The 26,252-nt window shown below is 44.8% G+C and overlaps 1 protein-coding gene across 1 annotated transcript in view; it reads left to right on the forward strand.

Moving 5' to 3' along the window:
- The window catches only part of LOC311230794 (protein-glutamine gamma-glutamyltransferase 2-like), a 93,319-nt gene extending 68,397 nt beyond the window's left edge, over positions 1–24,922 (forward strand). Inside the window, exons 10-13 of the mRNA XM_084317168.1 lie at positions 8,791–9,069; positions 11,111–11,271; positions 16,117–16,253; positions 23,947–24,922. Of these exons, the coding sequence (XP_084173294.1) occupies positions 8,791–9,069; positions 11,111–11,271; positions 16,117–16,253; positions 23,947–24,097 (728 nt within the window). The 3' untranslated portion in view covers positions 24,098–24,922. The remainder of the gene's footprint in view (positions 1–8,790; positions 9,070–11,110; positions 11,272–16,116; positions 16,254–23,946) is intronic.
- Positions 24,923–26,252: the final 1,330 nt, after the last annotated feature.

The raw sequence follows: 26,252 nt of genomic DNA on the forward strand, positions 1-26,252 counted from the left end.
AGCAAGCAAGTCGAATTCAGGTCCAGATTTAATTCACCTATGAATAGGAATTAATTGCACGCATGTGAATAATCTATTAATTGCTGTCGGACAGCACGCCTATTATCCGGGCCCATTAATGGGTCAGGATGCATGTCCTGGTCAGGTGGTTGTTGAGGTGGCTGGAGGGTTATTGTGGGGGCAATTGTGGGTCTGGCGCTGCGAAACCCCGCTCCATCATGGTAGCGACCCACTCGCCGATGATGCCGAGGCACTCCAGGCTGACAGCGGTTCTGTCCTGGCTGGCAGCGAGCCGCTCCAGACTGGCAGCGACCTGCTCCAGGCTGGCAGCGGTTCTGTCCTGGCTGGCAGCGGCCCACTCCTGGCCGGCAGCGAGCCGCTCGAGGACGCTGTTTTGCTGCTCCTGCTCCGCCAGCATCGCCTCGCCCATGTGACCTCCATGGCTGGGTGCACCCCTGGCACCCCTGGGGGACGGGGGGGGGCACTGTTGGACGGGCCAGCACTGGTGGACGGGCCAGCACTGGTGGACGGGCCAGCACTGGTGGACGGGCCAGCACCGGTGGACGGGAGGGACAGCTCCGGGGGGGGGCGGGTCCGCCTCTGAGTCAGTTGAATCTGGGAATGAATTGGGGTGGTTAATTGTGATTGACGTGGGGGTTGCGATCATGCAATGCTTGATGCACATGCATGTTTCAATTAGATATTACAGATGCATCTCAATACTAGATTGGCATGAATCCATGCGGCGCGGCACACAGTACATCTTGCGTATTTGTTCCCAACTACAATTGATTGTTAAATCAACTCTAAATAGGGTAAAGTGTTAACACTGCAAGATTTACTGTGCATGGAGGCAATCGATATATTCCCTGTTCTAATTTATTGTATTCCCTGTTCTAATTTATTGGGATGCACCTGTTGTGGGAGGGACGCTTACCGTCTGTGTCGGCATCAGATCCTTCGGGGACGGGAGACATGCTGGCTGCAGAGAACAGGAGACGGTGCCCAGCCCCGCGCGTCGTCTCGTTCCGGTCCGCACCTTCCACACCCGCGATTGTTGTGGTGCCTATGATGGCCTGGACACGCAGGTCCAGGTCGGACAGGGCCGGGCCTGCTGGTCCTCCACCAGTTGCCAGCATGTCTCTCCTGTGCTTGGCGATCCGGTGCTTGCAGGCCGACTTTGTGTCGACCCACTTTTTGTTGACTTCGGTGGCTGTGCGCCCCTCGCCGGATACAGCGTTCACCTCTGCGTTAATTTGGGCCCATGCCTGATTGATTGATTGGAAGGTTTATTAACAGATTGCAGAATGGGTACAGTACAGTACAGCTCAATACATACAAAACATACCTCCCGTTTGTGGGTGCCCCTGTAGCCGGAGCTGACGCTGCTGAAAAGAACCCCCTTATAATTATCCACTCCCGATATCAGTACCTGAATTAATGAATGGAAACTTTATTAACAGATTGCAGAATTTACAATACAGTACAGCTCAATACACACAATTGTTAAGGGGATGCAGACCAGAGGAATACGTTTGTCTTGTTTACAGGGGATCCCCACCTCCATTTCAGCATTAGTGAAATTCCTACGTCGTTGCTTAGAGGCAGCTGCGCCTCTTCCTACCGTGTCAGAACGGCGCTTTGACATTTCAGCGAGGGTTTGCACACTGCCCAATTGACTGCTTTATAAGGACTGTCGGGGGCGTGGTTTGTATGCAAATGAGCTGAACGGGAACGCGCTTTGGAGTTTACGACATAATGCCATTCTCCAAGCAGATATCAGATCATATAATTTCTGCGACCGTTTCAGCCACTTAAGACATATCTCCAGCACGTTCAGGACTCAGAGTGTACTTGTCATAGATTATCTCTCAGTGGTTCCAAGATAAGTCTTCCAGAATATATCTTTGAAAAATTTTCGGGAATGAGACCCATTGTCCCCACGAAAAAGGTGCAGGTTTTCCCAAACCAGAAACTGTGGGTGGACAGTACTATCAGAGCAGCCCTGAACTCTCGCACCACTGCTTACAACCTGGGTAGAGAGTCAGGAAACATGGAGGAGTACAAGGCTTCAGTCTATACTCTGCGCAAGGCTGTAAAACTTGCAAAATGGACATATGCTGATAAACTGGAGACACAAATGGCACAAAACAACACAAGAGGCTTATGGCAGGGACTGAGGACAATAACTGACTACAAAGTCAGCGCCCCCTCAATGGGGAGCGACGACGCCTCTCTCGCGGATAAACTCAACTCTTTCTACGCTCGGTTTGGTGCAGACGGTGGCGCCGCTGGCTCAACGGCTAGTGACGTCACTGGCGCGCCGGCTGTTGTGGAGGGGGGGGGCAACCGCGGGGGGGCGGGGGCGCTCTCTCGTTGTCGGAACACAGTGTGAGAAGAGCATTTATGCAGGTGAACACCAGGAAAGCGGCTGGCCCAGATGGTATAACAGGACGCATACTTAAGTCCTGTGCCAACCAGCTAGCCCCTGTGTTCACCGCCATATTTAATCAATCCCTGGCGGAGTCAGTGGTCCCTGCCTGCTTCAAGATGTCTACCATCATCCCGGTACCGAAGAAACCCTCCCCAACATGTCTCAATGACTACAGACCGGTGGCACTCACCTCTGTGGTCATGAAATGTTTCGAGAGGCTGGTCAAGGATCACATTTGTGCCTCCCTCCCCAGTGATATGGACCCTATGCAGTTTGCCTACAGGACAAACAGGTCCACTGACAACGTGGTCTCCCAGGAACTGCACAGCATCCTCTCTCACCTTGACCGCCAGAAGGGGGGCTATGTGAGACTGTTGTTCATTGACTACAGCTCAGCGTTCAACACCATAGTCCCCACCAGACTGGTGGACAAGCTGATCGAGCTGGGTCTGGGCTCCGGCTTGAGCGCCTGGGTACTGGACTTTCTGAGTGAAAGACCCCAGGCGGTCAGGGTGGGGGGTCAGACCTCCAACACCATCACCCTGAGCATCGGGTCCCCCCAGGGCTGTGTTCTGAGCCCCCTGCTGTACTCACTCTACACACACGATTGTGTGGCCAAGTTCAGCTCCAACTCCATAGTGAAGTTTGCAGACGACACGGTGGTGGTGGGGCTGATCTCGGACAACGACGAGAAGGCCTACCGGGAGGAGGTTGAGGTACTGGAACGCTGGTGCCAGGACAACAGCCTGCTCCTGAACATTGGTAAAACCAAGGAGCTGATCATGGATTATAGGAGAGGACAACAGGAGACACACACACCACTGATGATAAACGGGGCGACCGTGGACAGGGTGAGCAGCTTTAAGTACCTGGGGGTCCACATCTCAGAGGATCTGACATGGTCAACACACATAGACACAGTCGTAAAAAAGGCGAAGCAGCGCCTCTACCACCTGAGACAGTTAAGGAAGTTCAGAGTATCGGGGAAGATACTCCAGTCCTTCTACTCCGGAGCTGTAGAGAGCATCTTGACTGGAAACATCACTGCCTGGTATGGAAACAGCACGGCACAGGACAAGAAGGCCCTACAGAGAGTGGTGCGCTCAGCCGCGCGTACCACGGGTATTACACTACCTCCCCTGCAGGTTCTATACAACAAGAGGTGCAAATCCAGAGCCTGCAGAATAATGAAAGACCCTCACCACCCCAATAACAGCCTGTTCCAGCTGCTGAGGTCAGGCAGACGCCTGCGAACCCCAGCTACTAGGACAGAGAGGCTTCGGCTCAGCTTCTTCCCCCAGGCCATCAGAGCCTTGAACAATGAACACTGAGTGCCACAGAACACTGAACTCTCCACACACAAGCACACATGAGCACACACACGACACGCACGGTGTGCACGCTCGCACACTAGCAGCCACTTTAACATGAGCAGGCACACACTCATGCTGCACACGCCCACACTTAGGGCCACAAAAGGAAAGGTCACTTTAAAAATAGTATAGCAACAGTAACAGTGTATTGCACTACCAAAGGACCTAACATGTCCTACATGCTCTGTAAATAACTATGTACAGATACCGAGATGTCCCACTATATTACCTGTCTATTGCACAATGTTGTTTTTTATTGGATTCTATTATATGTTGTACTACTGTATTGCACATCGTTGCGGGCAAGACCACCCGCATTTCATTGTATACTTGTATGCCGTGACAAATAAAACTCTTGACTTGACTATTACATGGTACTATTGAAACAACAGGCCGTGACACGTCACAAATCCCACTAGTTCAATGAACACCATAGATAAACATATTTTTACCGTCCAACTTACTTGTCGTAGTTTAAGACTGCTCTTAAACTTCATGGGAAATATTCCTTTACCCGAATTATTAGCTCTAACCAAACTTTACAAAATGGCGTCTCATTAGCATTAAGCTCTGACTGATTCGTGACATGTGCTTCCTTCAACATTAGAACTCAATTCACGGATAGCAATTAACCTTATTCCACATTATTGTCAAGTGTTCAGGGCCCAGCATTGAATAAAACATGTTACAATTTACCTTAATATCATAACGTATTCTTTCTTTTTTGATCCACTTTTTCTCCTTCTTTTCTATTTTTCTCCCATCCCAATTTCGCATTGCCAATTCTCCCCTCCCCTGTCTTGAACGTTGCTAGACTATGCCTCCCACTGGTCGGCTGTAGTGAGGATAGAAGCCTTGCATCACGTGTCCCCTCTGGTACACGAGGAGGCAGCCTGTTGCATCTTTTCACCAGACAGTGCGGACTCTCAGTGGCGAGGAGTAACGCATGGGAGGCTCACGCTGCCCCCGATACTTCCTGTCTCTGCTGTACAGGCGTCACCCAACCGACCTGTAGGAATCGCTGTCCACAACGTCCAATCCCCACCCATCGACTTTCCACCCGCTACCTCTGCCAATTGAGATAGTATGACGACTGGCCCAAGCCGCAGGCAATGCTGACTCGGGGAGTCGAGACCGGAGTCTCTTGCATTGGTGACGAGCGCAATCTCCGCTACGCCACCCAGCCGCCCTATATCATAACGTCTTCTATAACCCAGCGGCAAGTGCGCGCCGTCTGTAACTGATAACGTGAAAAACGGCATCTTTCCCCTCATGGTCAAGGTGTGTTGCAAATTGCAATGCATGCTCACATAACATATTTCACATTCTTTTTGATGTTATTAACCATTCAACTTATTTCACAATTCTCGTTATTCATATCACCTAACGTTATAACTTCTAACGGTAGTGTTTCCTGTACTTTTCACAGTGTACTCACCTGAAACAATAGAGTGATGGTCAAGAGGAATGAAGACACGACCTGTTCACTTCTGGTCCATATCTCCTCTGGGCAGAGGGTGGAAACCGTCACCTTAGGGGGACCTGGCGCCCTTAACTTCCTGTATAACCGATTCTCCTCCTCACAGTAAATGTGAACTTAGTTAATTATATTAGCGTGTAGCTGGCAACATGAAGTTTACCACAATTCTTCTAATAATAATAATTAGATATAAACTAATAAATAATTGCAAAAATTACACAAGATTATGCACATATTCTTGAGAGTACCATACACTCCCCGACCAACAAAAGTGGCTCCTGACACTTGACCTTAACACTTCAAAAACTCCAACAACTTTTGTGTAAATCATCAACAATCATGTTAACCATATAAACATTATACAATGACGTTCTTTCCAAATTACGTATGGGATGTTAGTGGTGTGTATAGATATATCTCCAGTGGCTCAGAAACAATGGATTGGATAGGTGGCTGGTAAATATGGATATGGTGAGTTGGATGGGGAGTGGCAAGGGTATAGGTAGGGGTGCTCGTTTGGATTTGGACATTTATCGGGGCCAGTTTCTAATTGCAGCCACCCATAGGTGCTCTTTGAGAGCGGTTTTGAGTAGCATTATGTCTCACCTGTCATTGTGATATTATTATTGTTGTTGGGGAACATATGTCTCACCTGTTAACACATTAACTGCCACGCTTATATCCATCAATGTATGATCACTGCCACCAGTCTAAGCCTATGGAGATGTTCACCTTCTTTGCAGGGCTATAACTAAAATATAAGCTATTTTTAAATTGTATTGCTAAATTGACATTACTATGGCCCATTCAACATCGATTAGCTATCGTTCAGGATGTAGGAACGTTATACTTTTTCATTCATAGATTCATACGAAAATACCGTCTAGAATATAAATATGTTTTTATCGTTTTCTGCAGTAATTCCTAGAACGTGAGTTATAGGCATAAACGCATATATAGATTATCAACTGCTGTTTGTTGCCGATACACGTTACATAAAAAATTTCAAATGTACATGATCCTAAACGTTATGACTGATCATGCGCGAATGAACGGGCGGGGGGGGGGGGGGGGTCTTTATAATTCCGTGATCGTCAGTAAATGCTTTATGTATACATACACGACGTGTGTCTAGAGTCCCGCAACAATATGTGAGTGCCCGACGCATTTGCCCGGTGCACCGAGATCACCAGAGATCCATTTCCGGTTGTAACTCGCTGATCATCCACCAGGCGGCAGTATTGAAGCGTTGCAGAGTTGTGCAGGCTCCCACTGCATCAGACCAGGCTCCGTGAGGGCATTCTGAATACCATGGCGAAAAAATTAAATATGATCTCAATAACGTCGTACGCTGTGGAATGGCAGAATTAGCATGACCTTGAAACACGTTGTACGACGGTTTTTGCGCAGGATGTGTTAAGCATATTAGATCTTAATTTTATTTTATGCTATACTTTTATTTATATTACCCTGCCTGTAATATATTACCCCCCCCTCCCCCCCTTCTGTGCTGCTATGACCCCAGAATTTCCCCAAGGGGATGAATAAAGATACCTCTTACCCTGGGAGAGCATGGGCTAGATCAGGGGTTCCCAACCTTTTTTCCCCCAGGGACCCCCAAACATCTCTGATGAAATTCCTGGACCCCCCTCCTAATAAAATACCATAAAATACTTTTTCTTTGTCATTTTAATACTTTTTTTTGTCATTTTAATAACAAACTGCTTATACATAGGCATATGCATCATAATTAGACCCACTGTGCTTCTTTGACTTGTGCCTTCAATCAACAAATCTCATCTTGCACCATATGTATTTCAAAATGTTGGCCAATATTCAAATCCTGTATTCATCCTCTCAAATCAGGCCCTAATGGTGAACGGTTTGCATTTATGTTGAATGAAGTAAGAATCCACTGCAGTAAAAATATCCTCACCTCGAGTGGTGGTAGTAAGGTTGACTGACATGAGAATGTCCTGCTTCAGATCCTCATTTTCGATATACTGCACATAAACGATGAGCACAGCCTCGTCTGCGACAGTTGTAGTTTCATCAAGTTGTATGGCAAATGGACCCTTTCTAAGCTTTTCTGACAGCTGCTGCTCGCAATCACTTGACATCTTATCAATTCGGTCTTTCACTACATTGTTCGAGAGTGGTACTGATTTTAGTTTATCCGCCACCTGTGGGCCGCACAGTTTCTAAACCATTTTGATGCAGGCTGGTTTGATGAGCTGCTCGCCAATATTGTGCGGTTTCTTTGCTTTTGCAATTAAAAGCGAACACTCAAAGGAGGCTTCGGTAGCCTTCTGTAAATCACTGCCACCCCTGCTCCACGCTACTCTAACATCAACAGGCTTGTTCGCCTTGAGAGACTGTTCTTTCCTCCGAAAAAAGTCCGGATCCTTCCCAACGGTTTCTGGGTGCTTAGACGCCTGATGTCTCTTCAGCTTGCTGGGCTTCAGGCTCGAGTTTGCCAACTTTTCTCCACAAATCAAACACTCAGGTCGTTTGTCTGGTCCCTCAGTGAAGCCCATGGTGATGTAATTTTCGCAATTGCTGTAGGTCCTAACTTTTTTTGCAGATGAGCTGCCGTCATCTCCTTTTCGTTTGTCACACATTTTCGCCTCTGTCGGCTGACTGCAGACGAGCCGAGAAAGTTAACTAGCGTGCTAGGCTAGCTACGGAAAGTTATACAGTCAACTGATTCGCGTTTTAGCGGCTACCCGGTAGCCTACTGTTAACGTTCAAAAATCATGTCTAGATGTTTATTTATTTATCTTTATTTTGTATTGTAGTGGAGAGACTATTCGTGCTTCTGATGATAAAAATATGCTAATTAAATATTTCTCTGAAATAAAAAAATAATAAAAAAAATAATAATAATAAAAACTCATCATCTGTGGTCTGGCGGACCCCCTGCGCCCCCTGGCGGACCCCCAGGGGGTCCGCGGACCCCAGGTTGGGAATCACTGGGCTAGATCCACAAAGAATGATTGATTGAATGAAAATTGTATTAACAGATTGCAGAATGGGTACAATACAGTACGGCTTAATACACACAATTGTTAAGGGGATGCAGACCAGAGAAAGACTTTTGTCTTGTTTACATCAGGGTCCCCCATTTTCAATTCATAATGAATTGTAAGTAAGGGTGCAATTTGCACCGTGCAATCCATTCTTTGTGGATCTAGCCCCATGTATGGCTCCGGCGTATCTTGAGTCACAGGCCATAGGGGTCAGTTTGTGTGATTTGTGTTACTGGAACGTTATCTTTTCAGGCTTCATGGCACAATGCCATGCCTCTAAAAGTCTCTACAGAATGTGTGATATCTGGGAAGTATTCCACTCATCTGGGTGCTTCCCCGCAGTAATACAGACTACTGCTGATCCAAAAAAGACCTTTCATTTGATGTCCTCTTCACTTTGCAATGCGTAAATTATATTTAACAGAAAAACATTTTGTATGCATATAGTGACATCATTATTCTCTGTGCCGCTAGGCTCCAATGAAGAGAGACAAGCGTTTGAGAAGGCTGAGCACCAGAACAAGCTCCTCAAGCAGCCGGAGAGTAGCCAAGGCCTGGAACTCAGCATCAAGGTGATCTCTGAGATGAGGAAGGGCTGTGACTTCGACGTATGCGCCGTGGTCACCAACAACACGTCCAGCGACAAGAAATGTCGCCTAGTATTTGGCTCCAGAGCCGTGTCCTATAATGGAATTTTGGGAGCGAACTGTGGATTCAAAGACCTGCTCAACGTCGAGCTGTCACCTGGAGGAGGTCAGTGTGTGTGTGTATGTGTGTGTGTGTGTGTGTACTTCTATCCCTGTGAGGAGCAAATGTCAAAGGACATGCCTATTCATTACCCTTTACCGAAATGGCCTATTGGGAGGTGATAGCTGGCCAAAATACCTGTTAAAAATGGGTTTATTTTGGCTCAGCCCTCAAGCATTTTTGCACTCTATTGACTTTCTATTCATCTTGAAATTTCATGCTAACTACTTTAGTCTTCTATTTATTCCAAATAAACTGCTGTTGCTGCTGGTGACGTAAAATGTACCACTTCCTGCATGCCGGATGATTTTCACAGGAATGCCCTACCAAACACCAGTGTTTATAACAGGAATGTCCTACCAGACACCAGTGTTTAGAACAGCCAAGAACAGCTGGGTGTAGGTATGTTATATCGGTGATAGAGAGCAGCATTTATTTATATGAAAATGTGTGAGGTTATTACTTAAAATGGGCACCTTTTATTTTTATTTTGAGTAATTCACCAGCAATGATTGCTTCTGACCAATATATAGCAAGGTTAGAAAATACATTTACCAGATGTTAATTTGATTACATCTATTCCAATCTTGTAATGTACATCAAAAAACATCCGGTATACTAATAATAAAAAATAAAAATCTGCACACCCCTAGGCATGCTTGTGTAAAAACATGTAAACATAACTCACTCGAACACAGGCTCAGTATTGTGGGGTCTGCCCTAAACTGGTTCTCATCCTACTTGAGGATGACCGCTCCTTTTCGGTCAGTTTGGGTGGACACTCCTCCCCCACAGCTAGTCTACCATATGGGGTCCCCCAAGGTTCCATCCTGGCCCCCATACTCTTCTCTATCTACATGCTCCCCCTGGCCGAAATCATCCAGAAACACAATATGTCATAACACTTTTATACTGATGACTCCCAAATCTACCTTCCCCTCAACCCCTCTGACACAGCTAACCTAGACTCCCTCAGGGACATAAAAAGCTGGATGGCCCACAACTTCCTTCAGCTAAATGAAAACAAAACAGAGATAATTTTGTTTGGCCCCCCCTCCTCCACCAAAACACTCTCAACAGCCTAGGTCCAGGACAACTTTCCACCCACCTCAAACCCACGTCAAGAGCCTGGGCGTAATCTTCGACCCAGAGATCAAAATCGACTCCGTAACATCACTAAAATAAAAAAATCCTTTCACCCGTTGACCTGGAAAGAGTAGTAAACGCATTCATCACATCACGCCTTGACTACTGCAATGCCCTCTACACCGGCATTAGTCAGGCAGCCATGTCCCGCCTTCAAATGGTACACTCTGCAGCTAGGTTCCTTACCGGCACCAAAAAGAGAGAACACATTTCACCAGTTCTAGCCTCCCTACACTGGCTACCAGTCCCACTTAGAATAGATTTCAAAATCCTCCTCCTGACCTTTAAGGCACTATCAGGTGCAGCACCCCTATACATCACAGAGCTCATCACCGCCTACTCAGCACCCAGGTCACTAAGATCATCCAACCAGGCTCGGCTGGTCCCCCCCCCCGCACCAGGCTCAAAAAGAGAGGCAATCGATCTTTCAAGGCCGTGCCCTCCAAGCTGTGGAACCAGCTACGCCTGGAGATCCGATCTGCCCCCTCGCTGGAGACATTTAAGGCCAGAATAAAAACCCAGTTTTACTCCCTAGCCTTCAATAAACCCTGATTTTCCCACACACTAACTCACACACTTCCATGTAATTTTATCCTGCCCCCTTCCTCTTGTATCTCTTCTTGTGCTCCTCTGTCCCCTGTGTGCTATATTGTACTTTGTGCTTCCCTATCCGTGTGTTGGCCTACTGTTGTCCTATTCTCTGAATGTACTGTCTTGTCCTGCTGTGCCTTTTTTTGTATTTTTGTAATTTGTATTATGACATTTTATGCTTTGATTGTACAGCACTTTGGTTGGCTCTTGAGTTCTTAAATGTGATTTATAAATAAATGACTTGACTTGTGTTGATTTGCACACTCTTGTTCCTTCAATCAAATCCCCATCATATATCTTATATGCGCAGAGCGGCGAGTTGCACTGAGGTTGAACTACTCCAAGTATGGCGACGCTCTTACAGAGGACAACCTGATCCATCTGGCTGCTCTGCTCATCGACTACTCCACCAGAGATGCCATGCTGGCCATAAGAACCGTTGTGCTGGAGAACCCCAGGATCAAAGTCAGGGTGAGGACCATAGATAATACCTTAGGCCCTGTCCACACGAACACGGGGTGTTATGTAACTGTGATTTAATGTGCGCAGTTGCACTGTTCGTCCACACGCAACCGGGTTTTTGGAACACTGCAACCGTGATCTTTGAAAACCGGAGTCCAGGGTGAAGTTTTGCGTGCATACCGGTTGCAGTGGTTACGTATGGGCATAGTAACCGACGTTATTTCCAGTGTTTATGGCAGAGCTGTCCCAAGTAGCTGCGGCTACCATGTGTTGTCAAGTTATTGTTATAAGGAACCCAGTCCAAACTACAACAGTCTGCATCCCCTTAACAATTGTTTGTATTGAGCCGTATTGTATTGTACCCATTCTGCAATCTGTTAAATAACGTTTTCATCCATTCATTCTACTAGCGTTAACGTTACTAGGCTAATGTACGCTAGCCGCAATGCTATGGCAAATCCCAATCACATTAGCATGTAAGCTAACAACATCAGCGATATTTTTGTGAGACTAAACTCAAGTCAAGTCAAGTCAAGAGTTTTAATTGTCACGGCATACAGGTATACAATGAAATGCGGCTGGTCTTGCCCGCGACGATGTGCAATACAGTGGTACAACATATAATAGAATCCAATAAAATACAGTGGTACAACATATTAATAGAATCCAATAAAACAGTGCAATAAACAGGTACATGGTGTGCCATCTCGGTATCTGTACATTAGTATTTACAGAGCATATAGGACATGCTAGGTAGCTTTAGTAGTGCAATACACTGTTCCTGATGCTATACTACTTTAAGTGGCCTTTCCTCTGGCCATAAGTGTGCGTGTGTGCGGCATGAGTGTTAAAGTGGCTGCTAGTGTGTGAGCGTGCTCAGCGTGCGTGTCGTGTATGTGCTTGTGTGTAGATAGTTCAGTTTCTGTGTCTCTCAATGTTCATTGTTCAAGGCTCTGATGGCCTGGGGGAAGAAGCTTAGCCTAAGCCTCTCCGTCCTAGTAGCTGGAGTTCGCAGGCGTCTGCCTGACCTCAGCAGCTGGAACAGGCTGTTATTGGGGTGGTGGGGGTCTTTCATTATCCTGCAGGCTCTGGATTTGCACCTCTTGTTGTATAGAGCCTGCAGGGGAGGTAGCGCAATACCCGTGGTACGCTCGGCTGAGCGCACCACTCTCTGTAGGGCCTTCTTGTCCTGTGCCGTGCTGTTCCCATACCAGGCAGTGATGTTTCCGGTCAAGATGCTCTCTACAGCTCCTGAGTAGAAGGACTGGAGTATCTTCCCCGATACTCTGAACTTCCTTAACTGTCTCAGGTGGTAGAGGCGCTGCTTCGCTTTCTTTACTACTGTGTTTATGTGTGTTGACCATGTCAGGTCCTCTGAGATGTGGACCCCCAGGTACTTGAAGCTGCTCACCCTGTCCACGGTAGCCCCGTTAATCGTCAGTGGTGTGTGTGTCTCCTGCTGTCCTCTCCTATAATCCACGATCAGCTCCTTGGTTTTACCAATGTTCAGGAGCAGGCTGTTGTCCTGGCACCAACATTCCAGTACCTCAACCTCCTCTCGGTAGGCCTTCTCGTCGTTGTCCGAGATCAGCCCCACCACCACGTGTCGTTGGCGAACTTCACAATGGAGTTGGAGCTGAACTTGGCCGCACAGTCGTGTGTGTAGAGTGAGTACAGCAGGGGGCTTAGAACACAGCCCTGGGGGGACCCGATGCTCAGGGTGATGGTGTTGGAGGTCTGACCCCCCACCCTGACCGCCTGGGGTCTTTCACTCAGAAAGTCCAGTACCCAGGCGCTCAGGGCGGAGCTCAGACCTAGCTCGATCAGCTTGTCCACCAGTCTGGTGGGGACTATGGTGTTGAACGCTGAGCTGTAGTCAATGAACAACAGTCTCACATAGCCCCCCTTCTGACGGTCAAGGTGGGAGAGAGTGCTGTGCAGTACCTGGGAGACCGCATCATCAGTGGACCTGTTTGTCCTGTATGCAAATTGCATAGGGTCCATATCACTGGGGAGAGAGGCACAAATGTGGTCCTTGACCAGCCTCTCGAAACATTTCATGACCACAGAGGTGAGTGCCACCGGTCTGTAATCATTTGGACATGTTGGGGAGGGTTTCTTCGGTACAGGGATGATGGTAGACATCTTGAAGCAGGCAGGGACTACTGACTCCGCCAGGGATTGATTAAATATGGCGGTGAACACCGGGGCAAGCTGGTTTGCACAGGACTTAAGTATGCGTCCTGTTATACCATCTGGGCCTGCAGCCTTCCTGGTGTTCACCTGCATAAATGCTCTTCTCACACTGTGTTCCGACAACGAGAGAGCGCCCCCGCCCCCCCGCGGTTGCCCCCCCCCCCTCCACAACAGCCGGTGCGCCAGTGACGTCACTAGCCAGAGGGCTAGCGGCGACACTGTCTACACCGAACCGAGCGTAGAAGGAGTTGAGTTTGTCCGCTAGAGAGGCGTCGTCGCTCCCCATTGAGGGGGCGCTGACTTTGTAGTCAGTTATTGTCTTCAGTCCCCTCCACAAGCCTCTTGTGTCGTTTTGTGCCATTTGTGTCTCCAGTTTCTCAGCATATGTCCTCTTAGCAAGTTTAACAGCCTTGCGCAGAGTGTAGACTGAAGCCTTGTACTCTTCCATATTTCCTGACTCTCTGCCCAGGTTATAAGCCGTGGTGCGTGAGTTTAGGGCTGTTCTTATAGTGCTGTCCACCCAAGGTTTCTGGTTTGGGAAAACCCGCGCCTTCTTTGTGAGGACAATGCCGTCTACCACTGTTGCTATGTAACAAACAACGGTATCAGCGTACTCGCTGACGTCACTGGCGCTTCCTTTAAACATGTCCCAGTCTGTATCCGCGAACGCGTCACGGAGCTCGTCTCTGATTCGTCAGACCACTTTTTTGTCTCACGTGACACGACGACGTCACGCGATCTTTGTTTGTATGCTGGGATTAAAAAAATGGAGTCGTGATCGCTCGCGCTTGTAGAGCCCATCAGTGGCGGAGCCGCTACAGCCTTGTAGGCAGCTCTGAACGGGGTGTAGCAGTGGTCGAGTGTGTTCCCCCCTCTTGTGGAGCAGGCGATGTGCTGAAAAAAGGTCGGCATCACTTTTTTCAGGTTTGCCTGATTGAAGTCACCAGTCACTATCGTCGCGGCTTCCGGGTGCTTGATCTGCTGTTTGTTGATGTAGTCGTGTAATTCCCCCAGCGCTTTGCCAGTATTTGCCTGTGGGTGAATATACACGACGGATAAAATGACCGCGGTAAACTCACGGGGTAGGTGATACGGGCGACACAGGATCTGGAGATGTTCCATATCTGGGGAGCATGAACTTGAGAGGACATGTACTTCCTTGGGATTAACCCAGAGATTGTTCGTGAGGATGCAGACCCCACTCTCCGCTCTTGGTGGTAAATTGTGTTGATGTTGGTTTTGTTTCATCAACAAATGAGGCAGAACACACAGTGAATGTATCCTTTTTTGTTTATTGCACGTTGTTCTAGCTGCAAACTGTAGAATGTTTGGCTGTGAGCAAGGAGGGATGTTTGTGTTCCAGGTTTCAGTTCAGTTTCCGGTATTAACGCTAAACCCTTCTGATTGGTTGAAATGGCGTTCATGTTTGAACTTACATCGCCACCTATTGCTTTGGCATTGTACTACATGTATATTACGTCACTCGGTAACAGCTTTTCCAGTTGCGTGAGGACGCGGTTATTTTTTTAAACCACCCGTGTATACGGAGGCATTTTTTTTTTTAAACCTCTGTGTCAAAAATACCCGTGATCGTGTGGACTGGGCCTTAGAGCAGTGGTTCTCAAGTGGGGATGCAATTGGACAAAAGAAAGTGTTTTATGGGCATGGTGACTAACCAGCACCCTATAAATGATGGTACAATACAGGCCCATTAGATAGCTGTTCAAATTCCAACAGAACTCATCACAGTGCTATATTGTATGCCTATGAAAGCAAGGACAAGAAAATGGATTGTGAATGTTGATAGAGGAGTAAAAAGGAGGGAAGGTGGTTGATGCGTGAGATTCCTCCCAGTCCAATAATATGACTAATCCTCTTGGCCTGGTACCAGAGACAGGCTGTCCATCATTGATCTGACAGGCCAGACCAAACCATTAGCAAGCAGATAACAGGTCGTTTGAAAAGACTAGTTTTATTTTACTTCACTATTACCACTGTGGCCTACATTTATGTGCTTCTATTTGATAGAACACACACACACACACACTAGTCAAAAGGGGCCAAAAATTACATTAGACTATTCCTTCTAAAAAAACACATAGGTTTGATTGAACCATTGTAATATCTATTGTTTTGCATTATGTCCACAAGAGGGCAAAGCAATACAATGGGAGACTTAACTAGTATAGGTCATATTTATTTAAACAAAATAAATTACTTTTAAGATCAACATACATTACCTACACCATCATACATATAGAATAATGTATTATCCCTCTCTCTCGCTCTCTCAGCGTGTGAGGAGTGATTGGTGCTAGATTGAGAAGAGCTGTCTCTCGGAGTGAGATCAAATTAAAGTTTACAGTATATAAAACGGACATTCATACACAGCAACGTGCCAATATCTTTTCCTTGACATGAAATGGGAAATAGTAATGAAACCATTACTAAGACTCTAAGCGCTAAAATTCCCAAAACGATAGCGTTAGTACAAAAATGTGTAACCTGTCTGCCATGCAGCGCATTCTGTCAAACTAAAGAGATGGCACAGCTGATATCGGTGCATCCCTAAAAATCCCAGCATACAATTTCACTTTTAAAACATGATATCAGAGACATCAAACACATGACACCTAGAGGTCCTGCTCTGTTCCATAGATCCTCGGGGAACCCAAAAAGAATCGACAGCTGGCCGCGGAGCTCACCCTCCAGAACCCTCTACCGGTGCCCCTAGAGGGCTGCTGCTTCAGCATCGAGGGGGCCAACCTGACCGGAGGAGGCGTCATCACAGAAAGGTAGGTGTTTACATCTAGAGATTATCTTTAATCATACTTCATATATACCATAAACAATGTTTATATTTTTTTATTTCACCATTCACTCAAACCCAAAACCAAACTAACTCAACATTGCACTGCATAGACTTTGCCTTAGACCAGGGGTTCCCAAACTTTTCAGGCCGCGACCCCCAAATAACGGTGTCAGAGAGCCGCGACCCCCACTATTATAGGAGGTAAAAATTAAAAATAAATAATAATATATATATATATTTTTTTTTATAAATGGAAATGTATGGTTGAAACATGCAAACGTTCAAACGCACACACACTAATAAGCATTGGAGGCTTTTAACCAGGGCCGGACTGGGGAAATCATTCAGGCCAGGAAATATAGTGCAAAATATAGCCCCAGTCAGGCCACTTTTTAAGCAGGGGGTCTGGGGGGTCCCCCACCAGGAAATGTTTTGTTACAAAGACTTCATTTCCTGCATTCTGGTGCAGGAATTATTTTATTTGTACCCTTTAAATGCCAGTGTTTGTGATGGCATCGCAAATTATTGTTAAAAAACAGGCTAGCATATGTATGATTAGCAACAACACAGATTTTTATGGATTTTCATTTTTTTTGTAATTGATAAAAAATACAATCTTATTCAACTTCAGCCCTGATCATAACACCACATATTCATTTTATAATTCTAACCCTTTAAATGCCAGTGTGTGTGATGGCATATATTTGCAATATATCAAATGCAAAGTAGATTTTTCTGGGGGGGATTATTACAGGCTAGCATGTGTCAATGATTAGCAGTTTTTTGTAAGGGTCCCGCCTCCACCAATCACATGCGGCTTCCTTGTGTGTGTGTGAGAGCAAGAGAGAGAGAGAGAGAGATAGTTCTCCAACTTGTGTGAGTTGCAGTGATCTCCTGGTTGTTCCCCACCTAGGTTATCTAACTATTGCGCTGGTGCAACTAGAAACACTGGCCTGGCCTGCTTCTAAGTTCAGTGGCCTGACTGAAAAAATAAAATAAAAAATTGGATTTTTTTTCCCCTTCAAATCATCTGGCGACCCCGCCCTCATCATACCGCCCTCTAACGCCTTCGGCCATTATTGCACTCCATTAGGAACGGGGTAGTTTATTTTCTCTACAGAGCTGCGGCGTGGGGGCAGGTCCTAAAAACTCTGGCAAAACACACGCTTGTAGGGATGGTTTGGACAACTGACCCTGCCCGCCCGTTATTGTGCAATGCCCAACAACGTCGGAGATAGGATCGCTGTGAATAACTGGAATGGCGATCAGATAATTGGATTATTCTCTCGTCTCTCGTCCACCCTCATCCACGACAGTCTAGCATGCATTCAATGTATATATGGATGACCTCTCCACTAAACTAAGGGAATGTAAGACTGGATGCATGGTGGGGGAGAGCCTTATCAACCATCTGATCTATGCTGATGACTTAGTCATACTGTCCCCCTATATTGCTGGTTTACAGCAACTGCTTAAAGTCTGCTCTGTGTATGGTATACAACATGATATAAAAGTTGTTATGATAGTGAAAACTAAGTAGGACCAGAAGCAAAAGTTTCCCTCCTTCTTGCTGTCTGACTGCACTCTAGATGTGGTGAAGAGTGCGATATTTTGGTCACAATATCACTGATGACATGTGTGATGATATTGATGTGCAGCGCCAATGTTGCAAACTGTATGCACAGTAGGGCTGCAACGATTAGTCGACATAATCGACGACGTCGATTATAAAAAATCGTCGACGAGAAATTGTTGCGTCGATTAGTAATTAAAAAAAAAAAAAAAAAAAATTGTGCACTACCTATCTTTGTGAGAGTGGCTTCTCAGGGTTCCAGACAACATCATAACATGATGATCCCATAGCAAATTTTGGACATTGAAAACATTGTTCCCCTGCAGGAGATGATGATCAGACTAGACACACAATACATTACACACGCACTCCTCTCACTCACAGCGATCAGAGTAAGACACACACATACACACTCCTCTCACTCACACACAGCGATCAGAGTAAGACACACACACATACACACTCCTCTCACTCACACACAGCGATCAGAGTAAGACACACACACATTCACACTCCTCTCTCTCACACACAGCGATCAGAGTAAGACACACACACATTCACACTCCTCTCACTCACACACAGCGATCAGAGTAAGACACACACACATACACAAATTACACAGTACACACCTCTCACTCACACAGCGATCAGAGTAAGACACACACAAATTACACAGTACACACACTCCTCTCACTCACACAGCGATCAGAGTAAGACACACACGCATACACACACACACGGACTCCTCTCACACACAGCAAACAAAAGTTATTTAAAGTACACTTCCACTTTAATTTGTATTATTTAATTTATTTATCTTGTTATGAGTGATTGCTGTATTGTTCTTCAAATACATTTTCATTTAAAGTGGCTTAAAGATCCAAATTCAAATGTTTCATGAGTCATTATTTTAATTTGCTATGGGATCATCATGTTATGATGTTGTTGTTTGGTCCTGACAAGAGTCTCAAAGCAACTCTGAGGTCGTGCTCAATGTCCAATCTGTTCCTCTGCTGTGTCTTCAGCTGGACCAGAGCTGAGAAGCCACTTTCACAAAGATAGGTAATTAAAAAAAATAATAATAATTGTTGTTGTTTACATTGGTTTTCGATTAGTCGACTAATCGGAAAAAAAAATCGGCAGATTAGTCGACTACCAAATTAGTCATTAGTTGCAGCCCTAATGCACAGGCCAATATGCTGGCACGGACATTTTATATATGTACACTACAGACAATGTAAAAATAAGCTTGTTCAGAGCCTATTATACTCCGTTTTATACTGCACATCTATGGTGTAATTATAGCAGAAGCAAACATTTAAAAAAAAAAACAGCCGGTAGCATATAATGATGCATTTAGGATCCTCCTTAACACATTCCCTGCCACGGTTCTATCCATCAATGTAGGCTCACTGCCACCACTCTAAGCCTATGGAGATGTGCACCTTCTTTGCAGGGCTATAACTTTTTAAATTGTATTGCTAAATTGACATTACTATGGCCCATTCAACATCGATTATCTATCGTTCAGGATGTAGGAACGTTATATTTTTCATTCATAGATTCTTCCAAAAATACCTTCTAGAATATAAGTATGTTTTTATCGTTTTCTGCAGTAATTGCTAGAGCGTGAGATATAGGCCTAAACGCATATATAGATTATCGATTGCCGTTTCTTTCCCATATACGCTATATTAAAAAATTCAACTGTACATGATCGTATACGTTATGCCTCATCATGCGTGGATGAAAGGGGGTTGTTTATAATTCCGTGATCGTCAGTAAATGCTTTATGTAGTATGGGTTGATTTATTGATCAGATGGTTTGTAAATAAAGAAATGTACAATCGGCTTGAAAATAACGTTACTGTCCTCTTACCGTTCGCCGATGAGACTGGAGGAAAAAGATCCCACTTATTTGACGTCGATCTACTAGATCCATTTCCGGTTAGTATGGCGCAATAAACGCCCAAATCATATCGATTATTGAGTTATGGCAGCGATCCATATGCACGCCAGTGTTTGTCTGTAGTCCCGCAATGATATGTGACTGCCGGACGGATTTCCCAGATGCACCGATGGCCACTCCGGTTGTAACTCGCCTGATCATCCACCAGGCGGTGGTATTGAGGCGTTTCACTATTGTGCAGGGTCCCACTGTATCACCAGAGGCTGGGTGGCGGAATTATGAATGCCATGGCGAATTTTTTTTATATGATCTCAATAACGCTGTACAACGGGATTGCCGGTGGATGTGTTAACACAGTGGTCGCCAACAACGCTATACAGCATTATTGCCCGCCATGCGTTGAACGCCAACGCTGTACTGTAAATATTTAATTTTCTCGCCATGGCATTCATAATTCATCCAGCCAACCTCCAGTGCTTCAGCGGGACCCTGAATGAGACTGCAACGCCTCAATACCGCCGCCTGGTGGATGGTCGGGCGAATTACACTCTCAAAACCGGATGTTGTGATCGAATATCTTGCTACGGGACTACAGACAAACACTATAGTGCATATGGATCATTGCCATAATGCAATAATCGATATGATTTCGGCGTTTATTGCGCCATACAAACCGGAAATGGATGTAGGAGATCGGCGTCAAATAATTGGGATCTTTCTCCTCCAGTCTCATTGGCGAACGGTAAGAGGACAGTAACGTTATTTTTAGCCCCGATTGTTTATTCATTTCACTGCAAACCATCTGATCAACGTATCAAGCCATGGTAAATAAAGCCGTTACTGACGATCAAGGAATTATAAACGACCCCCCCCTTTCCTTCACGCATGATGAAGCATAATGTATACCGATCATATACATTTTAATATAGCGTGTATAGGGAAGAAACGCCAATCGATAATCTATATTCTTCAGGGCTTATAACTACTGTTTTTGGAATTACAGCAGAAAAGATTAAAAACATACTTATATTCTCGACGCTAGTAACACAACAATGTATGAATGAAAAAATATAACGTTCCCACTTCCCACATCCTGAACGATAGATAATCGATGTTGAATGGGCCATAGTAATGTCAATATAGCAATACAATTTAAAAAGTTATAGCCCTGCAAAGAAGATAAACATCTCCATAGGCTTACAGTGCTGGCAGAGAGTGGTATAAGATGGGCACAATGCCCGGCGCCCAATGTGTTAAGCTCCCAAGACGGACTAGTGCAAGCCATTTGTTTGTGACTACAAATGTCCCCACCTTCTATGCTCTGCTGAGGAACCTGATGTTTAAATGTATGTGTCGTTTATTAGAGTCAAAAAACAAGATAATAGGTGCCATTAGTGATGTAAAACGAAGTGATACGGTACTCCTCTGATTTGTGGAAACATTGGAACCGATGCCTTTATGTATTTTAATGTATTTTAATTTATGTTGTTGGCCTTGTTTCCTTTATTGTATTCTTGTTTTTGTTTTGTATATGTGTAATATGGACCTTGAGTCTGAAATAAAGTCTTCATCATTCCCTCCACACTATTGTGTGTGTGTGTGTGTGTGCGCGTGTGTGTGATGATGATGAATGATGATGATGAAGACTTTATTCCAGACTCAAGGTCCATATTACACATATACAAAACAACAACAAAAATGCAATAACAAAAAAAACAAGGCCAACAACATAGATTAAAATACATAAAGGCATCGATTCCAATGTTTCCACAAATCAGAGGAGTACCTTGTATCACTTAATGGCACCTATTATCCTGTTTTTTTTATTCTTAATAGTCGACGCATAAATTTAAACATCAAGTTCCTCAGCAGAGCATGGAAGGTGGGGACATTTGTAGTCACAAGCAAATAGCTTGCACTAGTCCGTCTTGGGAGCTTAACTAATTCAGCGCCAGCGATTATCCTCATCCCTTTAGTCAATGGGCCATGCTTTAAAAGATAGGCATTTTCACTGAATGAGTTCCAATGATAACACCGAGGTCCATGAGAGTGTATAGAATATTAAAATCGAAAAAAATAAATACTCGTTATTGGCGGTCAAGCGATGGCGGCCAATAACGAGTATAATCGTTATTGGCGGTGAATGAGTTAAGGAGGATCCTAAATGCATCGTTATATGCTACCTGCAGTTTTTTCATTTTTGCTGTGCTATAACCAGATGTGTGCAGTATAAACCGGAGTACAATAGGCTCTGAACAGGCTTATTTTCACATTGTCTGTACACATACAGTTTCCGTGCCAGCATATTGGCCTGTGCATACAGTTTGCAGCACTGGCGCTGCACATCAACATCATCACACATGTCATCAGTGATATTGTGACCCAAATATCGCACTCTTCACCACATCTAGAGCGCAGTCAGACAACAAGAAGGAGGGAAACTTTTGCTTCTGGAAAACTTAGTTTTCACTATCATAACAACACTCTTATTAGGGTTGAATTTGATATCATGTTGTATACCATACACAGAGCAGACTTTAAACAATTTCTGTAAACCAGCACTATAGGGGGACAGAATGACTAAATCCTCAGCATAGATCAGATGGTTGATAAGGCTCTCCCCCACCATGCATCCAGTCTTACATTCCTTTAGTTTTGTGGAGAGATCATCCATAGGATGATAGGAGACAAAATCCCGCCCTGTCTTACTCCGTTACCCACATTAAAATGAGCTGACATAGAGTTACCCCATTTACTTGTATAAGCTGATGGGCATACCAGAATGCTAAAATCCTAACTATAACCTTAGGAACCCCTCTTTGGGACAGTTTATGGAACAGTATGTTATGATTTATTCTATTGAATGCCTTAGAGGCATCCATAAAGCATAAGAACATTGTAGAGTTCTGTCTTCTATACTTGGCTACTATTTCTTTTAAAGCATAATGCACATGTCTGTTCCATGTTTTCATTTAAAGCCAAACTGATTATCACTGGTGAGAATGTACATTTCTGTTCTATACAATAAGATTCTCTCCAGCACCTTAGAGAGTACACTGGCTAATGCAATTGGCCTATAGTTGTCTTTGCTGTTAATTTTACCTGTCTTGTCTTTGATAACGAGCACAAGTTGAACTGCTATCATGGAGTCAGGTAAAATACCATGATTTAAAAAGCCAGAGAAGCACAGAGCTGTAAAGGAATGTGAATCACTACCCACTTTCCAAACCACTCTCAAAGAACACACGGGAGACTGCAATGCGAAACTGGCCCCTGTAAATGTCCTAACCCAACCCCCTCCAATGTACAGTAAATGACCAAGTATGGTTGTCAATATTCCAATATACAGTTTTGCTTGTACAGTTGTACAGTGTCGCCCCCCACCCCACCACCTCCAATGTACAGTCCCCCCTCCACCCCCCCCACCCACCCAACCTCCTCCAATGTACAGTTTCTACGTCAAATGTATATACTCTCTTTTCTGGACTCTTTTTGTATCACAAACAGTACTGTATTTGCAAATCTGGTATGTCATAAATGTATAGATGTAGCAGTACTGTCGTGTATGTCATAATGATGAATTGAAAATGGGGGACCCTGATGTAAACAAGACGAAAGTCTTTCTCTGGTCTGCATCCCCTTAACAATTGTATGTATTGAGCTGTAGGCCTACTGTACTGTACCCATTCTGCAATCTGTTAATAAAGTTTTCAATCAATCAGAGGGATGACCTTACGGCTGGCGTGCTTTAAATCTTCAGCAGTAATATGATCAGCACCACAGGCTTTGTTGTTATCTAGCTTAAGTATGGCATGTTGGATTTCCTCTGGACTAACACATACGTTCTCAGAGGGGTCTACATCTTCAGGCACAAATATGTCACTTCTAATACAATTAAACAGCTCAAAGTAGTGCTGTCTCCATAATTCTGCAATTTTATCTGATCCACAGACACCATTGATTTGGATGGCAAGGGAGCTTTGCAATTGTTCATAACACTCACTTCTTTCCAAAAGTCATAATAGCTGTTTTTAGTAAGTTTCCGAGCAAGGGAGTCTGCCCTCATTGTAGCCTCATTCCTCTAATGAGTGAGTGTGGAGTGTGTGGGCTTTTACTGTGAAGCAGCCTGTCAGGAGTGCAATCTTACTAGTGTCAGACTTTAATTTACAGTAATGTCTAAACATTCCTCCTTAGGATGGGCTCGGCGGTGGAACCAGGGCAGGACGCCAAGGTGAAGATATACTTCACACCCACCCACGCAGGCCTGAGGAAACTGGTGGTCGACTTCGACAGCAGTAAGCTGTGTCACGTCAAGGACTACAAAAACATCATTATCGGCAAATAGATAAGAGTGTCCAGGCGGTACATCTTATCAGAGGAAACTCATAATTCCTTCATATGAGAAAATATGTTATACATTTTCCTAGAATATATCATCTATTGGGATTTGGGATAATCCATTATTTTCACAAGATGTTTTGATATCTTAAAGGTATTGGTACCTTTTTTGGGAGCAATAATACATGTCTCATTTTACTGTAGGTCATACGACAGAATATGGTGTTTACATTGTCATATCCCAATTACGGTTATGTGGTAAATTAGTTAAACTGAATATTGCAAGTATTATGGTGGAAACAGATAGAGCCCAAGGGGTGCTAGGCAAAATCTGCATATGGCTCGCTGATAACAAACTATCATTACACATGGGCAAAACAGAGTCCATTCTCTTCGGTTCAAATAACAAACTCAGCAAGACCGACGGCTTCTCAGTTACAGTGGGTGACAATATTGTCACAAGGAAAGACGAAATTACCTACCTGGGTTCCATCCTAGAGGCAAATCTTTCCTGTGACAAAATGGCATCCAATGTAATAAAAAAAGTCAACCAACGAACTAGATTCTTGTACCGGATCTCCTCTCTGGTAAACAAGAATACCCTGAGGACTCTGGCAGGAGCACTCATTCAAGGGTACTATGACTATGCGTGCACCTCATGGTACCAAAGCACCTCAAAGGCGCTTAAAACAAAATTACAAACATCACAAAACAAACTGGTCAGACTACTACTTGACCTGAACCCCAGAACCCACCTCACCCCTGCCCACTTTGCCAACCTAGGATGGCTTAGAGTAGACGACAGAGTACAGCAACTTGCAATGGGCCTGGTCTACAAGATACACTATACGACCGGGGTGCCCATGTACATGTCAAAATACTTCCCAAAGGTCAGTGAATACCACAACCACTACACCAGAGGAAGCTCAACAAATCATGTTAAACCCAGATTCGGCTCAAACAAGGGACTAAACACGTTTCGCAATTATGCCACAACAATGTGGAACGCCCTACCCAAAGCTGTAAAGGAATGTGAATCCCTGCCCACATTCAAAACCGCCCTTAAAGAGCACCTACGGGAGGCTGCAATTCGAAACTGGCCACCGTAAATGCCCAAAACCCCCACCACCTCCTAATAGACAGTCTCCTCCCCACCGCATGTATATATTCCCTCCCCGCCGTATGTATATTCCCCTCCCACCCACCCACCCCCTCCTAATGTACAGTCCCCTCCCCATCATATGTATATACTCTGTCAGGATCTAGGGGTAACAGTACTGTATATTTGAATACCGCCTATGTCACAAATGTATCAGTACTAAATACCTATATGTCCCTATGCCATAAATGTCATGTATGTTATGTATGTCATAAATGTCTATATGAATTGAAAATGGGGGACCCTGATGGAAACAAGACAAACGTCTTTCTCAGGTCTGCATCCCCTTAACAATTGTATGTATTGAGCCGTACTGTATTGTACCCATTCTGCAATCTGTTAAATAAAGTTTTCATTCATTCATTCATTCATTCATTCATTGCTTGAGCACCTGCCCCTTTGAGCCTCATAAAAAAGTGACATAAAAAATAATAAAAATTTGCCGTTGCGCATAAGACTGCCCTTCCAACTGAAAAGTGTCAGGATAGAATCAAAATATTAGGTAAAGAGAGAGAGAGATGCCCTGTATTCCATTGCAGTTTGCACGGCCTCCTCAGCGTGCCTCTCCGTGGACCTATATATTTTATGCATAGGGTGGGTGGTGATGATGATGATAGAAACCGCTGTGGCGCATACAGTTGAATGCTGGTATTACACTCACTGAGGGACACGAAGAAGTCAAGTCCGATGGGATTTGGGAATCTCAAATACAAATCGGGATTGGAATAAAAAATGCATTTATATTAACTCATTCCGGGCCAACCACGAGATTAGTCGGGTTAACTCGCCATGCGTTCCGTGCCAATCACGAGTATACTCAGGTTTTAATCGTTATTTCTTTTATTAGCGATATCCATTCAATTTTCATCCATCCAGCCTGACGTTATCATTGGGAATGGATCTGAGCTCGCAAAGGGCAAATACCGCCGCCTATCGTCTCCCGGATGGTATTGCACATCATTGGATTGGATTGGGTGGGGCTGTGCATCAGAAAAAAAACTCC

The sequence above is a fragment of the Notolepis coatsorum genome, assembly GCF_963971535.1.
Source record: "Notolepis coatsorum genome assembly, chromosome: 6".
Lineage (NCBI taxonomy): Eukaryota > Metazoa > Chordata > Actinopteri > Aulopiformes > Paralepididae > Notolepis > Notolepis coatsorum.